The following is a 17,100-nucleotide window of genomic DNA, read 5'->3' on the forward strand; positions in this document are numbered from 1 at the left end:
AATGTGGATTTAACGTACACGCACACTGTACGATCAATTCTGTGCATATAAACATTTTATAGCTCTTCACTGTATGACTATAGTGGCATTTTGGTGGATTTAAAGAGAGAATTTTGGTTTAAACACTAAGAATAGTTTAACAGTTTATTTGGGACTGCTGTGTGCTTGCATTTGGAGAATGTTACTGCAAACTTTTTTTAAAATGTGGACAGTATTAAATGCTGTTAAATTTATTATTCCATATGAAAGCCTAAACATGCATGATATATTTGATTGTTCTTTATTATGGTCACTTTTATATGGCTTTGGAAGGTGAGACTGCAGACAAAAACACTGTTTTTTATTTCACTTTTGAGTTGTTTAAGGAAATAAGAACTCGTTTGCATATTTCAACATAACATTTTATAAAACATAAAATACAAAAAAAAATTGTTGCAATTCCTAATGTAATCAATCAATTGTGGACGTATGGTAAATAAATAAAAGCTAATCTGTTTTAGACTGTAGTGTCTTAAAATTTAAATGTTACATATTTCAACACAATGCATTAATCAAATGAAAAGTATTTAAAATGAGAATAAATCTATTATAAATATGTATTTATGTATATTACATAGCAAGAAAATATGCATCATCATTTTATAAAGGTTTCTAAATTAATTTATAAATGTACAGTTGAAATCAGAATTATTAGCCCTTCTGAATTATTCGCCCCTTGTTTATTTTTCCCCCAATTTTTGTTTAACTGAGAGAAGATTTTTTTCAACACATTTCTAAACATAATAGTTTTAATAACTCATCTCTAATAACTGATTTATTTTATCTTTGCCATGATGACAGTAAATATTTGACTAGATCTTTTTCAAGACACTTCTATACAGCTTAAAGTGACATTTAAAAGCTTAATTAGGTTCACTAGGCAGGTTAGGGTAATTAAAGTTATTGTATAACGATGGTTTGTTCTGTAGACTAACGAAAAAATTATAGCTTAAAGGGGCTAATAATTTTGACCTAAAAATGTTTTTTAAAGAAATTAAAAACTGCTTTTATTCTAGATGAAATAAAACAAATAAGACTTTCTCCAGAAGAAAAAATATTATCAGAAATACTGTGAACATTTCTTTGCTCTGTTAAACATCATTTGGAAAATATTTAAAAAAAGAAGGGAGTTTAATAATTCTGATTTCAACTGTAAATCGATGTTTAAAAATAATACTGCGTGTCAAACACTATAATACTGCATGTCAAACACTGACGCTGTTGCAGATGTTTTCAGGGGTCATGTATTTGTAGGGCACGAGCAGGTCTGCGTTTCTGTCTTCAACATACTCACTGAAGAAGGCAAGCTCTGCCTGAAAATCTCTCATCATCTTCTGCACAGCAGTCTGGCAGAAATAATCTTCAGGGTACTGACCCAGCGGAACCTGTGTGAAACATTAGAAAGAAATTGTGGGCATTTAGAAAAAACAAACCAAACAAAAAATGCTATGCTGTAATCAGCAGAGCATGAAACACTCACTAAATCTGCTGAGGGTTTGCTGAGGAGCCAAAAAACAGACGCTAGATTTGCAGAGGTGTTGATGTCGGGCAGAGCCTGCAGAACAGTATTCTTATCTGAGCTTCCTTTACATGCAGGAGGAGGGCTTTTCAGAGAGCCAGGAGTGTTGGGAAACCAGCTGCCATAGTCAAACTAAGCAGAAAAGATCAAATAGATTAGAATCCCTTTATTTAAATCTTATTTTCACAGGGTATCTGTGGGGTCTTAAAATGTATTGAATATCAAAGCTAAATTTTAGGCCTTAAAAAGTCTCAAATCTACTGAAATATTGTGTTGTAGGTCTTAAATCTTTCTTAACAGGTCTTAATTTTCATTTGTTCGTGTATAGCCAACCAATCTAGCCATTAACACCCACACAATAACCAATAATGCATCTCAATGAAACTTTTAACTTATTATTTAAAAAATGGCGTTTAATTTCTTTCCTCACAGTAACATTTGCTTAAAAGTTCTCAGTTTGTTTACTGCTAAGGGAACTGACCAGACCTCTATTTTCTGTTATTAAATCATTTGATTGTAGACTGAAGTCTGTGACAGCTATGTTTTGTTTTATTCTTGGTAAGGGTCATAGGGTTTGTGAATGGATATATTTGAAAATAATAATAATAATAATAATAATATCATTATTGTCATTATTTTTATATAAAAAATTAATCACTTTTAATAATTTTTGATAGTGGTAGTGAAAAACCTTTTCAACTGGGATAAAAAAATCCTTAGCATTTAGCCCTGTACAAGTCTAAAATAACATTCATAATGGTCTTAAAATTGTCTTTAAAAGTCTTAAATTTAATTTGGTGAACCTGCAGAAACCCTGTTTTAAACTCCTTAAATTTGTAAGCCCATAAACAGTGTATACAATATAATTATACATACAACAACAAATAGGCAAAATAGTTATCTTTGACAATGAAAAAAATGTAACTAAAAACAAAGAAAGAAACAGCCAAACACAGAGGGTACAAAACATATTGAAAAGGCAAAAATGACAAAAAAAAAGAAAGTTTTTTTTAAGCCTTTTGTTATGAGTTAATGTTTTTGAAAGAATGAATTTTCAGTAGAATGTCTCATACGGTTACATAATAATAGTTACTTGAATACTAAATCACTGTGTATTTGACAATGGTTCTTATTATCAGTAGCTGTTTCCATCCACCTATTTTCATGCACATTTTGGAAAATTGCAGACAAAACTATTAACGAAAACATCAAGATGCACAGAATACTTGTGCGAGAGTAGGATAAATCTTTTATCCAATCGCATACTGATTTTCGAATTCTCTGAATTATACTACTCTGCTCGCATACTGTTTTTAGCATACTATATAATATGGAAGGAAGTATGCGGTTTCGGACACAGCCAATGTGACAACCTGCAGATCGAACACATCGTAAAACATCTGAAATGTTGTTTTGGTCATTCTAAAATCCCACAGCCAAAGTCTGGCATCAAAGTGGTTTGTATTATTACTCTAGTCCCACACAGAAACGTTTAAAAGTCGAAAAAGTAGGAGCTTGGGAAAAACTGTGAAAGAGTTGCATTTTTGGAGCTTTATTTATTTTTAAGTTTTTTAGCTCTAAGACAAATTTGTGTAAGGGATACTCCCTGCTGTTTTGTATTTTAGAGTTCATTTGCTGATGTTCAGGAGCATACTGTTATTAATATCTGGAGTTAATGGTCTGGAGTTATGCTCTTCATTGTGAGGTACGTAAAAGCATGTTTTTATAATAAAACTATTTCTAAATGTTTGATATTTTGAGATGCAAATGTGAGCTCAAAAAAAATGTTGGGATAGTTCACTAAAGGGTAAAATTCCCTAATGCAATTCTATCCTCATTTCCACAAACCAGTTTTTTTTCTTTTGTTGAACATGAAAAAAAGATAATTAGAAAAATGCTGGAAACCTGCAACCATTGACTTCCACAGTATTTGTTTTTCCTTCTATGGAAGTCATTGTTTACTGTTAACATTCTTCAAAATATCTTTCTTTATGTTTCAGCAGAAGAAAGAAACTCGTAATGCTTTCAAAATAATTGATGGTAATTACAAAGGGAGTACATTTTCATTTTTGAGTGAACTATCTCTTTAAGCACCAAATCAGCATATTAGAATGATCACCAAAGGCTGGAATAATGATACTGAAAATGCAGCATTGCCAGCAAATAAAAATGACATTATAAATTATATTAAGAATGAACAGCTATTTTAAACTGTAATAATATTGCACCGAAAATGTTTAATAGTATCTCTTTACAGTGTTCAGTAGCTTTGGTCAAAAATGAGACAAATTACAAATCTTAATAATTTCACACCTTTGACCTCTAGAGCAGGGATGGGCAAACTTGATCCTCAAGGGCCAGTGTCCCTGCAGAGTTTCGTTCCAACACTAGTCAAACACCCCTGAACATGCTAATCAGTGTCTTTAAGATCACAAGAAATCTAAAAGCAGGTGTGTTTGATTAGGGTTGGAGCTAAACTGCAGGACACTGGCCCTCCAGGACTGAGTTTGCCCACCCCTGCTCTAGAGTATTTATTTAATGCATATATTAAATAAATTTCTGGTAGCTTAAACTTGCCTGTCCTGCTCTAAGAGCAGCATGTTGAGCTGAAACTGTAAAGATCATCATGGTTAGGAATTTAATGAGCTCCTCCACTGTGCTGAAACTCTGAGGAATTCCTAAATCAGCAGAAATGAAAAATAATGATAAAAAATAAAGACTTATATCAGAATAAAGACTGATATCAGAACCAAAACCACATAATTAAACTCACCAGAGCTGCTCTGCTCCAGAAAGCCATGAATGAAAATGTCATTGATCCAGTCCTGGAGTTCAGTGTCCTTCTGCACATCACTGTCATTCTGGTAGAAAAATTCCACTACACTCCGAACAAAACTACAGACAGACAACAAAAACTTCACAAACTCATCTGATTTGTTTTGAAATAAAAAGTTATTAGATGGCTTAAAAAAAATGCAACAGGATTGAAATAATGTAAATGAATAATTGTTAAAGCATAAGGTAAACTAAAGAAATAAATGAAGATAAATCAAATTGAATATAACAGATATAAAAATAAAAAAGATAAATAATGAAATATTAAGAAAAAAAATTGAGAAATTCAAATTAGTTATTTAAAATAAATTAATAAAAAATAAAAACTAAACCAATTAAAATTAAATAAAAATATCAAATAAATTACAATTATACTAAATTTGAAAAATGCAGTTTTTAAAGTAAAAAATATGAATTTAATAATAATAATACTTAAAACAAATAAATGAAATTATACAATAAAATTAATAATTAATCAAATTTATTAATAATACACATAAATGAATATATTTTTTATTTAATATAACAAATATAATAAAATGTATAAAATATTATAACAATATAAATAATAATATGCTTATAACATAATAAAAATAAATAGAGAGAGAGAGAGTTGCAATCAGAATTATTAAACCCTCTTTAAAAAAGTTTTTTTTTTAAATATCTCCCAAATGATGTTTAACAGAGCAAGGAAATTTGTATGTCTGATAATATTTTTTCTTCTAAAGAAAGTCTCACTTGTTTTATTTAGACTAAAATAAAAGCAGTTTTAAATTTTTAAATTATAAATTATAATAATTTTAAATCATTATTATAATTTTAAATTATAATAATTCAGGGGGTTTGATAATTCTGACTTCAACTGTATATATAAAATATATGATAAAATAATATTACATTTATAAAAATAAAAAAAAGATAAAATCAAATACAATTTAGTAAAATTTAAAAAAGTGAACTGAAATAAATTAATAAAAAAATGTCAAATTAATTTAAACTAAACTGTTAATAAATAAATAAAAATATAATCTAAGATATTTTAATTATACAAAATTTAAAATGTTGTTTTAAAATTAAAAATATCAAATAAAAAATTATATAAAATATAAATAAATTAAATAAAACAATAAAATAAATAATTAATTAAATGAATCAATAATAAATAAAAATATTAAACGAATATAAACAAAATAAAGCAAAATAATAAAATTAAATACAATTTAATAAATAGTGAAAAAAATGAAATAATCAATTTAATTAAGCAGTAAATTCAAATGATCCAAAATTGATGACCAATTAATTTAATAAAATTTATTAAATTAATATCAATAAAATGTAATTAAGTAAAAGTTAATTTAATTAATAAGTTAAACCAAAAAAACTCATTTATTTATAATTTTATAAAGTAAAGTAAAATTTAATCAAAATTAAAGCTAAATAATACTACTAAATAAATAAAGTCAAATAATATTTGTAATAATTATTTATTTTATTAATAAATAAAAATAGAAAAATAAAAAAAATAATATACCAAAATTAGATGAAATTAGAATGAAAATGTAAAAAAAAGTAATGATTTTTTTTAATTAATCAAAAAATATTAAACTATATTAAACAAAAAATAATTTTAAAAAATCTAAACACAAAACAAAGTACAAATTTAATCAAACCGAACACACACACACACACACACACAGACACACACACACACACACACACACACAAAAATACAAATAAAAACCCATTACTCATTTATGAAGGCCCAGACTCGCAGTCCATCATCTCTGTAGAAAAAGTTTGGCAGAGAGTCCAGTTGGCGACCACTGATGTCTTCAGGCAGACAGAGAGAGCTGTAGGTCAGATCTGACAGAGCTTTCCTCATCAAAGCCATCATCCCTTCATGCCCAATACTAGTACACTAAACAAAAAATCCATCACATAAAATCCTTAACCAATCAAAACACATTCCCACACTTAATACCTGAGACAAGACACCATCAGGCCCAATCAGCCTGTGCCGAACCAGACTGTTCATCTGAAGGGTATAACGAATGTGTGGCACTAACAACTGCAAGACAATTTAAAAATAAACAAACAGTGAATATGGGTTTTTTTGAACACAGTGTTCATATCAGTGTGTTTCCTCAGGTGATGTACCTTGTGTATTGGGTGAACTGTGGGCAGGTTCCTCAGCAATGACAGTGTGAAAGTCTCTGCCAGCAGTGAACGCAAATGAAGAGCTGCCTGATGCTCCAGACAGTCTGCATTCCTCACATAGAGTTTAGCCGTCAGCCAGTCCTGCTCAGAGTCGCTCGGCAGGAAGACTGGACTGTGCTCTGATGCCTCCTGCTGCAGCTGATACAGCAAACACACACACACACCATCACTATAACTGCATACAAATCAGCTGTGTACAGTATAATGAACATACTATAAACATCTTCTTTTTTACATTTTTTCTTAAGGTTTTATTTTAAGTATTTGAAAAGTAGTTTACCTGTACATTTTACTTATTATTTGTTTATTTGCTTATTTTTGCATAAAAATAATCATGGTAATGTTTTAAATTGAACTAAATTATATGGGAAACATTTATTTTTTATTTATTTTAAGATTTAGTGAAATTTTTCTTCATAAAACAATTTCTATGAGGCAATATTTAAATTTTGTAATCATATTAATGTTTTGGAAATGAATTAAAGTAAATACCAAAGGTAATAAATTTTTTATGAATTTTTTTTTCATGATTTTGTGAGAAATGTTTTTTTTCAAAAATTATTTCTTTGGGACAATATTTAAGTAATATATATATATATTTTGTGATCATATTAAATATTTTGGAAATTAAATTAAACAACATTAAATTAAATACAACAAAATTTGATAGATTTAGTGAGAAATGTAGATTTTTTTCATAAAAAGATTTCTATGGGAAAATATTTACATTTTATAATGATATTAATATTTTGCTAATTAAATTAAATTAAATTAAAAATGTGATGCATTTTATGTTTAATTTATTTAATGATTAAATTAGTAAGAAATATTAGTAAGATATCTTACGAGATTAAGAGATTAAATAGTAAGAAATATTTTTTTTCATAAAACGATTTCTCTGGCACAATATTGAAATTTTGTAATTATATTTTAATTTTAAAAACCTAGGCTAAAGTAATACTAATAAAAAAAATTAATTAAATCTGATATTAGTTTATTTACCCAATGTCGTAATTTTGACGTGTTAAATGTATATTTTAGATAGAAAATGGTTATTGTGAGGAAAAATACTTTAATCATATAAAGAAAAACATACAAAAATAGATATGATTACCTTTACTTGTGCAAATATTTGATTAAAATAAAGTCAAGTAAAACATGAAATGAATTGATCGTTTTATCAATATTACATTTTCCCTTAGTTATTGTTAATATGTTTAGCATATGTTAAGCACAAAACAGATTTATGCTTAATAATGCTCAGTTGTTATGTTTATTTATTTGCTCCCTAAAACAAGTCTTAATAACCTATAGTCATTTTAAAACTAATTTGCTTTACTAATATTAAACTGCACAATGTACAACTCCAAGATGAATGTTCATATTTTACATTTTAAGACTTGGTCCAGAGCATCATTTCAGTATTGATATCAGTCAAATCCAGCACAGGTACCTGAATAGCAATGGGCAGAAGTTTTCCCTCTTGATTCTTATACAACAAACACAGAGGAGCCGTAACAAACTGCTGCTTCCCATTGATGACCTGAGTCGGTAAATCTGCCAGTCGCTTGTAGTCACATAAGAAGATGTTTCCTTGCTGTTGAGTTCAAGCCAAACACTTTAGAGGCATTACTTCAAAGCCATATTCAGTTTGAAGAAGCAAATCTGTCATAACTCTACCTTCATTTCCACATTTAAAGAAGTTCCGCTCTCCAAAAAAGGCAGAAGCATGTCATCAGAAACAGCAAAATTAAGAGGAAGTTCTGAACATCTGCGGAGCATCAGTGGATTGGGACCGTTTAACAGTTGATACCCCAAAAAATCATCATCCTTCCAGTGCAGATACACATATTCTGGTATAAAACGATTGCAACAAGATTAATGACTGATTTACTGCGTTTAACATCAAGCATATCATCTGACGTCAATATATTTCCACTTTAGCAGCTATTTTACTTGAGATTGTGGTTTTGGATGGCCAAAATGCTCTCTTCATGTGTTTGATGGCAGGCCACTGATCTGCTTTCTTCGCCAGTTTCTTCATTTTGATCTCACAAAGCCTGGAGGATAAACTCAGCATTAGTGTAACAAGCATACGCTCAATTTTTGCTTATTAAGTAGACTTTACTGTGCTTCTCTTTCAGAATTCCCTTGTTTTCATCCACTCTGGGGGAACTTTGAGTCTTAATTTGGACGCAACTTTCTCTGTGTTTAAGCAAGTGGAATGATATTTAGTGACAAATCTTATTTTGACACATATTAATCTTTGAAAATGTTCAAAAATTTTACACTCAGGGCAAAATGGCTATCCTTTCATTATGTTTGTGGCCCCTATTGTCTTCCATTATGATGACATTTATTAAAGCAAAAGTCATATTCCAGTAACATGACCAATATTTTTTCTGCATTTAAACAAAGTGTTTTTTTTTTATTTTTTATGTTAGGTCACCAAATATCATTAGGAATCGGTAGACAATACAGTCTGGTTAATCTCTTCTGTCCTACTGCATCAACACAGCGTTTTTACTCACAGAACTGCAGCACACTGATGTTTTCTCTTTTATTTAGATTTGTGTGTGTGCGTGTGTGTGTGTGTGTACCCTAGAGTTAGTTGTGTGTTAAAGTCCCAGTAGATCAGCAGTTTCTGAAATGCTCAGACCAGCATGTCTGGCACCAACAACCATAGTATTTTTTAAAGACAAATTGGTCTCCTTTCGGCTGCATGGTGGCGCAGTGGGTAGAATGTTTGCCTCACAGCAAGAAGGTCGCTGGTTCAAGCCTCGGCTGGGTCAGTTGGCGTTTCTGTGTGGAGTTTTTATGTTCTCCCCGTTTTGGCATGGGTTTCCTCCGGGTGCTCCGCTTTCCCCCACAGTCCAAAGATAGGTGAATTGGGTAGGCTAAATTGTTCGCAGTGTATGTGTGTGAATGGGTGAGTATGGATGTTTCCCAGTGATGGGTTGCAGCTGGAAGGGCATCCGCTGCATAAAACATGTGCTGGATAAGTTGGCAGTTCATTCCGCTGTGGTGACCCCAGATTAATAAAGTGACTAAGCCGAAAAGAAAATGAATGAATGAATGTTCCCCTTTCTGAGGTTTAGTTTGACAGTTCATATTGACTATTATCTACATGCCTAAATGCACTAAGTTACAGGTTTGCATCCGCAAGCAGATAAAGAAGGTGTATCCACTAAAGCATCAGGTCAGTGTATAAAAATGTGTGCTTTACTTACGCAGTGGAGCGATTGAAAGCTGAATCTATGTCTTTAGTGAACGAGAAGCGAACCACTGAGGGAACAGACAAGGGATCTTGAAAAACAGCCTGTTGTGGGAGACCTGCTTTAAACAAAGTCCATCTTGAAGAAGAGAAAAGATACAGAAACACAAAGTAAACCAATAAAGAAGACATGGAAATGATTGCATTTGAGTTTTTAGTGATGCAAACTTACCGGTATACTTCTTTGTTCAGCTTTAGCTCGTTTTGTCTGTGCTCTTTCAGTTGTGGATATTGTTCTTCATAGATTTTTGTAGCTGTCAAAATACATAAAAGTGACAGAAGCAATGTTAAGCAGAAACATCCCAAATAAAATAGATGTACGCTGTGGTTTGAAATGTTAGGGTGGGTAAGATTAAAGTCTAAACGTTAAGACTTTACATTAATATTGTAAAATATTACAATTTAATATACTGTAGCTTGTCTCTATTTGAGTATATTTATATATTGAGTAAAACCTCATTTATTTTTGTGATGGTAATGTTAAATTTTCAGCATCATCAGTCTTTCATATCACATAATTCTTCAGGAATCATACTGATGTGGTAATTGAGAATCCTTTCTTTAAATCAATTTTGAAAAAAGAAAAAAAAACTGCTTAATATTAGATTACATTTTTTACATTTTCATAGTTTATTTTCTGTTTACAAGAACCCCTTTTGTTTTAAATAAAACTATTTTTAGTATTACAAATGTCTTCACTGACACTTATTAATAAAATTAATAATTTAATTACTGTTTAAGGCAATTTATAATTGTATTATTTTGATAACATCATTGCAATAAATTGTATTAGAATTCATAATTACAAATGACTATTATCATTTAATTATAAATGTTAAAAATGTGTTAATGATACTGATCAAAAACATTTGAATGGTACTGTACATCTAACTAAAAATGTCTAGATCAGAGATGCCCAAACTAGGCCCACGAGCCAAAGTTGGCCCATGGTAGCCTTTGATTTGTCCCGCCATCCCATATCAATAGAGGGGGAGAATGATTGGGGAAAATGCCTTTGACAGAGATCGTCATTTAGAACTTAAAGTATCCTTTTGTTTGTTTGTTTTATTAATAAGCTACACAAAAAAGCCACCTGATAATAAATGACACAATTAAATGTTGTAAACCTTATAAATGTTATACATGAGATTGTTTACGTTTTTACTGTAGCCTAATAAGTTCCGTATAAAATGTTTAAAATGACACTGTGTTAGGTAATAATATTTAAAGCAACATTTTTAGAAAATTCTCCTGGGCAAATTTACTGTAATACAGTTTGGTAAATATTTGGCCCACAGCCCTCAATCCAGTTTGTTTTTCGGCCCTTTATAGGAACAACTTTAGATAACCCTGGTCTAGATTCCTTACAGCAATGATTAACACTTTCACATAATAATGCAATAATAGATTCACATATGCAAACCTTTGGCCTCTCTCAGCTCAATCACTTCTCTCTTTGTCATCCATCGATAACATGGAAAACTGATCACATCTTTTTCAGGAGTTTTTATGTTTACCAAAGAGCAAAACCAGTCATTTTCTGGCAAGAACAGGAAATTATCTTTCTCAAGCCTGACCAGCAGCAAGGTGCCAAGAGACAACCTGGTCGTCACTTTGTATGTCACTTTCTGGAAATAAAAATCATACAAAATCTTAAGTAAAATAAGCTTCTGGCTCATTTCATTTAGAGATTTCCTGAGTTCATTTGAATTTTTGACAATAAAAAAAAAAAAACAAATACTCACCATTCCTATATTAAAATCTCTTCCATAGGTGTCAAGCTTGTTCCGCTCGCTCTCTCCTTCTGTGCCAATCAGAGTTATAAAAATATTGTCAAAAGTGCCCGCGTGGGCCATAGAGCCTGTGGTCACCTCTACCTCATATACAGCATCCATAGCTCTGAAAATTAAAATAGAGATTCTGTTATTTAGCATTGATTTTTTTATGGCAAATTGTCAGTCAGGTGAATTTTAAAACTGTAATGTTTATAAATAGTTTTATAAAATATTTCACAATCATGGAAGGGATTGTTTAATTTAAAATAAAAATGCTCATATAATAATAGTATACTATAATGTTTTATTGATTATCTTAAGTTCTCTTATGCAAACCTAATTTAACAGTTCACAATTTAACATAAAACCTACACGTATCTATTAAAACAACTATAGCTCTTATAATTTTATTTTAAGGTTTAAGTACAAAAGAACAAACAAACAACATTGTCTTAGAATATCAGAATATACTGCTTTGCAGGTAAATATAATATGAACTGCCATACATATGGGTTCTGCTGCTGGAGAAACACAAAAAGTAGTTTTACAGAATGTAGTCCTTATAAGGTACAGTAGAGTGGCAATCAATTTTAGAGGTGCTGGATTTGGATTGAGCACATTTCAGGTCTAAGTATCCGAGAAAGGGTTCCCAGCTAGCAAAGCATATTCAGTTAGAATTGGACCTTATAAATCTGAGCCTTTCCAAGTGGATAACAGAGGCCATATCCATTAACCAGATTCAAAAGAAAGGAGGTAAAGGAGATTTCCAGTTTTTTAACATTAGCCATTTGACCACAGTCATGCCTGTAGAGAGGTTGTTGGAGATGTTTTGGAAGAGTAAGGGAGTGTTCTATTCGACCATTGAGACCACTCCGTGAGACAATTCAATAAATCTTGTAGATATAGGGGTTTCTGTAGACTACTGCTGTGTAACTTTGCTTCAGTTGAAAAAGGGTTGGCCTTGGACTGTCTAACCAACAAGCGGTCCTCTCAAACTGTTGTTTTACTGGGTCAGCCTGACATGGGCCTGTCATGAAATTCACCAGTTTCTTCAAATCTATTTTTATCCTCTTCGCATAACGTTTAGATACATTAAAGTTGTCTGCCACCTCAGCAGGAAACGTGGTCTTCAGGCTCTTGATGATCAGCACTTTGGTCTGTGGTTGAGTCTTTGGCATGTGGCAAGTCAGGAAACAAATGAAGGTTGGGTGTGCTGGGGTTCTTCTTTTATACACCTGGGAATGTGATAATTGCTGTATTTTTCACAGGTGATGCTCTCATTTGTGATTGGGTGAATCCTTTAAAGATATGACAAGAGTTTTGTCTTGGCAAAGTCTAACCTGTCATTCCTAATTAAATAATTAATAATCAAGACATAAAACAATATTATTTTGGTAAAATAAGCATAATCTAGAGGCCTTTGCCTTTCATATAAGCCACTTCTGATATTAAATGATCAACTAGATTCAAGTTATTATTTGTTGTTCCTAAAACTTGGATAGGAGACGAGCCTTTTGTCAGGTAGTGTACATGTATATTGGTTTTAATAGATACTGGATCAGTATGCAACTTCTGTTGGTAGCATTTTAAAACCAATTATATCTAACATAACCAACTAATCCTAATAATATAATAGTCAATTTGTGCTGGTTTGTAATGTTTTAATGGTACTTCTAGCTTTACAGTAAGGTAGTATGTGATGAATAAGTAATAGTATTTTCCTCAAATGGTAGTGCTATCAAAACAATACAGTGTAGCCAGTGGTGTAAAGGAACTAACTAAAAATACTCAAATTACTGTAATTGAGTCGTTTTTCTCAGGAATTGTAATTTATTAAGTAGTTTTATAAATGTGTACTTTAACTTTCTCGAGTACATGTTTAGTGCAATATCGGTACTTTTACTCAACTACTTTCTTTTAACCTGCCGTAACTACTGTATTTTCTTGTCTATGGGGATTAGACAAATCAGTTATGTGATTCCTGTCCAATCAAAGGTAAATCACATCATAATGAACTACCTCAAGATATGGGCGCTTTATAATTGCAGCAAACTGTTTGAAAGCATTAAAAGTGTCCAAGACGTCCAAAATCTTTACACGCATTCACCCAGAGACTGTTTAGATGCATGTCACTAATGAGTAGATGACAGATGTTTACTGTATGATGACCAAAATGGCCTTAAACACCCAGCAGGCACAAGACTTCAACATGACATCAGATTGACATTTTACCCCAACATCATGAGGCCTTTGCATTTTGTTTGCAAATGAAAATCAGGTTGACATCACAATTCAACCTCAGGCCGATGTCAATGTCCAACCTAAAATCAACCAAATATCAACATCATTTGACGTCGTTATTGGACATCAAATTAACGTCCTTACACTGGCTAGACATTGAATTTTGGTCACCTGATATCACAACCTAAATCTAACCTAATATTAACGTCTTATGACATGTGCCTATGGGGTAATAACTAGATGCACTACAGGATGTTACACACACATGCACAAATTAGATGTAAACGCATCAGCTTTTCACAGCGTAATACACAATACTCTTGAGTACTTTTAAAAGGGCTACTTTTTACTCATACTTTAAGTAATATTTAAAACAGATATTTTAACTTAACTTGCACTACATTATTAGGCAAGTAATGTTACTTTTACTTAAGTATGTTTTTTCAGTACTCTTTCCACCACTGAATGTAGCTAATGAACAAATCGCATCTGAAAAGGATGCCTGTAACTAAAAAATAAGTATTAGCGGCATGGAAAGAGACACAAGTATGTCACCTATTACAAAGGCTTTGCCATACCTTTACTCTGCCAAACTGGTTGCACCTCGCAAACGAAACATAAGTGGCATAAAGGTGTTTTATCAGCATAAATCTCGTGTTTGGTGTGAAAGTACAGCAAAAAATACAAACATACCTGAGGTAGATGTTCAAGCACAGTCCGAGAGATTGTTGAAAATCAAATTAGGAAAACCTGAAACTCACTATAGCAGGACGCTGTCTAACTGGACTACTCCTATAGTGAAAAGATCAGACCATTACGCAAGCGTGTTTTTAATCAACAAAATCACTACTTATCACAAATTTAAAAAGATATTTAAATGTAGGTGTTACCAAGGCGCAGCAAAGGTTGAAAATGCTACAAATTCTTAACAGCAGGAACTGATTTATTTGCATGAAGACAAATCACTCTCTTGTGGCATTTCTGTTCTTGGAATTCATTTTGGCTCTGTTTACATAGCATGTTATACCAGATTGTTGTAGTTTGTTAATGATGGCATTGTTAAGATGTCTCCAGGAAACACTTCAAGTAGTAGTAACAAAAACTTAATTAAAAAATTGTCATTGTGATGATCTATATGCAAAACAAGAAGCACAACCAAAATACCACTTCCGCAAGCTGGATGTGTACACTCAGAAATAAAAGGTACAGGAGCTGTCACTTGGACAGTACCTTTTCAAAAGGTACATATCTGTAGCTGAAGAGTCCATAATGGTACCTCAAAGGTACTTTTTGGTATAAGGGCACTAATATGCACCTTTGAGGTACCACTGTGGGCTCTTAGGCTACAAATATATCTCTTTTGAAAAGGTATTGCCCCAGTGACAGCTCCTGTACCGTTATTTCTGAGAGTGTAGGATCAGATCAGAGAATATCTGTGTAAGGCATAGGTCTCTAACTCGATTCATGGAGGGCCACAGCTCTGCACAGTTTTGCTCCAACCACAATCAAACTAAGCTGATCCAAATAATCAAGGTGTTCAAGACTACTATGGACTATTATTATTATTATTACTATTATTATTATTTATTATTACTATTATTACTATAATTATTATTATTATATTACTATATTATTATTATTATTATATCTAATTTGTGGCATCAGGGAGTCTCTATGCAAGAGACTTCTGAGAGACTTGGAATGTCTGCCTCACCATTTATTTGCTCTCAAAAGATTCAAAAAATATATAAACTATTAATTTTTTTCTTTTAACACAAAATATATTTTTGGATATCTGGTAACACTTGTACATGAATAATGATGTGTTAATATGTAAGCAAAGCATTAATTTCGTATAAACTAATGATTAATTAATGCATACGCTAATCATGAACTAATTTTAACTACAACACGAGTCACAAAAGTTCATGTGTGTTAATCACTTTTAGTACATGTTAGTACATGATTGTTTGTTAATTAATGTATTAATTACCACATTAGTTTATGCTTAATTCAACCATCATGAATTCATCATATGATAAAATATAATTATATCATGACTTCACTTGGAGGGGCACGTCATCTTAAACTTATTGCCAATTACTCATGAACTCCTTATGCTCGTCCGTCCAGTGCATTTACACTGAATAACAATAGGAATTCTGATAACATCAACTTTAGCTTGAACTAAAATGTAAATTAATACATTAATTAACAACATGTACTAACAAGTAATAATAGCCATTACTCACAGATGATCACTTGTGACTTATGTTGTAGTTAATGTTAGTTCATAATTAGTGTGGACAAAAGGAATTTATTTGTATTACTTTTGTGTCTTTATTTTTTATTAGAAAAATGTTTAGACTAACAACAGATTAATCAATCTTTTTTTGTATGATACCACATCCTGACCAGACACACTTCCTTTTTTTACCGTGCTGCATACTTTTTATAAGGAACTGCTGACCAGAAAGAAATAACAGAATAAGAATACATTTAGTGTGGGGACCCTTGTTCCGTACTGTTGTTTAATACAAAGTCTAGACATGTCACAAGGAGCATGATGCTTGTAGAAGTGGTTAAAAATATAATGAAAATGCACGTAACTGTTCAGTTCTGGTATGCAGAGATGGGTTGCAGAAATATATCTGGGGTTCAAGAGCCAAAATACTGCAGAATGACTAATAAGTGACAATACAGCAAAACTCCACCTGTTATTATCAGTTGTGCATATGCTGGAGTCGGGAAATGTATTTTAGTTGCGAACCTCTTGAATGTAATTCTTGTATTGCATTGGGATAAGGTAACCCAGAGCTCTGTCATCGAATTATTCATTTTTACCTAATAATTTACTAATATTTTTGGCATTGAAAAAACCCCTCTCCAGACCTTTTCTTATTGAACACGCATGAAATAAGATTGATATTCCAACATTAGCACAAACCTTAACTCATCATTAATTCTTAATAAAGTAATAATGCTTAGTTTACATATTAACACATAATTTTTCATGTGCTATTTTTGTAAAGTGTTACTGGATTTTTTTTTTTTTTTTTGAAAACTGGTAGACATTGACCTTTATATATATATATAAAAAAACATTCATAAACAATCATAAAACATAGCTTGGAGGTCAAGCAGGTCCTCAAAATATCTTCTTTTGTGTCCTTAAAATAGAAAAGTCATAAAGATAAGTA

At 31.4% G+C, this 17,100-nt stretch overlaps 1 protein-coding gene across 5 annotated transcripts; it reads right to left on the reverse strand.

Annotated features, from left to right (window-relative positions):
* Positions 1-271: 271 nt before the first annotated feature.
* Positions 272-14,752, reverse strand: si:dkey-17e16.9. 5 transcript variants are annotated; one of them, XM_087301371.1, is made up of 16 exons: positions 14,594-14,752; positions 11,630-11,783; positions 11,308-11,512; positions 10,057-10,138; positions 9,841-9,963; positions 8,567-8,670; positions 8,291-8,463; positions 8,064-8,207; positions 6,551-6,748; positions 6,375-6,461; positions 6,142-6,311; positions 4,332-4,453; positions 4,136-4,236; positions 1,520-1,690; positions 1,202-1,424; positions 272-674 (listed from the first exon to the last, which is right to left on the reverse strand). In XM_087301371.1, exons 2-15 carry the CDS (start codon positions 11,777-11,779, stop codon positions 1,245-1,247), a joined length of 2,010 nt encoding a protein of 669 aa, XP_087157497.1. In that variant the 5' UTR covers positions 11,780-11,783; positions 14,594-14,752; the 3' UTR covers positions 272-674; positions 1,202-1,244. The 5 variants fall into 5 exon arrangements, 3 of the variants coding, with proteins under 3 accessions (XP_087157497.1, XP_087157496.1, XP_087157495.1); XM_087301370.1 differs by lacking the exon at positions 272-674 and having other exon boundaries at positions 1,077-1,424; XR_015520362.1 differs by lacking the exons at positions 272-674; positions 14,594-14,752 and having other exon boundaries at positions 1,077-1,424; positions 6,142-6,223; positions 11,630-12,984.
* Positions 14,753-17,100: the final 2,348 nt, after the last annotated feature.

Source organism: Danio rerio, chromosome 21 (assembly GCF_052040795.2).
Source record: "Danio rerio strain M-AB ecotype USA chromosome 21, GRCz13ab, whole genome shotgun sequence".
NCBI classification, from domain to species: Eukaryota; Metazoa; Chordata; class Actinopteri; order Cypriniformes; family Danionidae; genus Danio; species Danio rerio.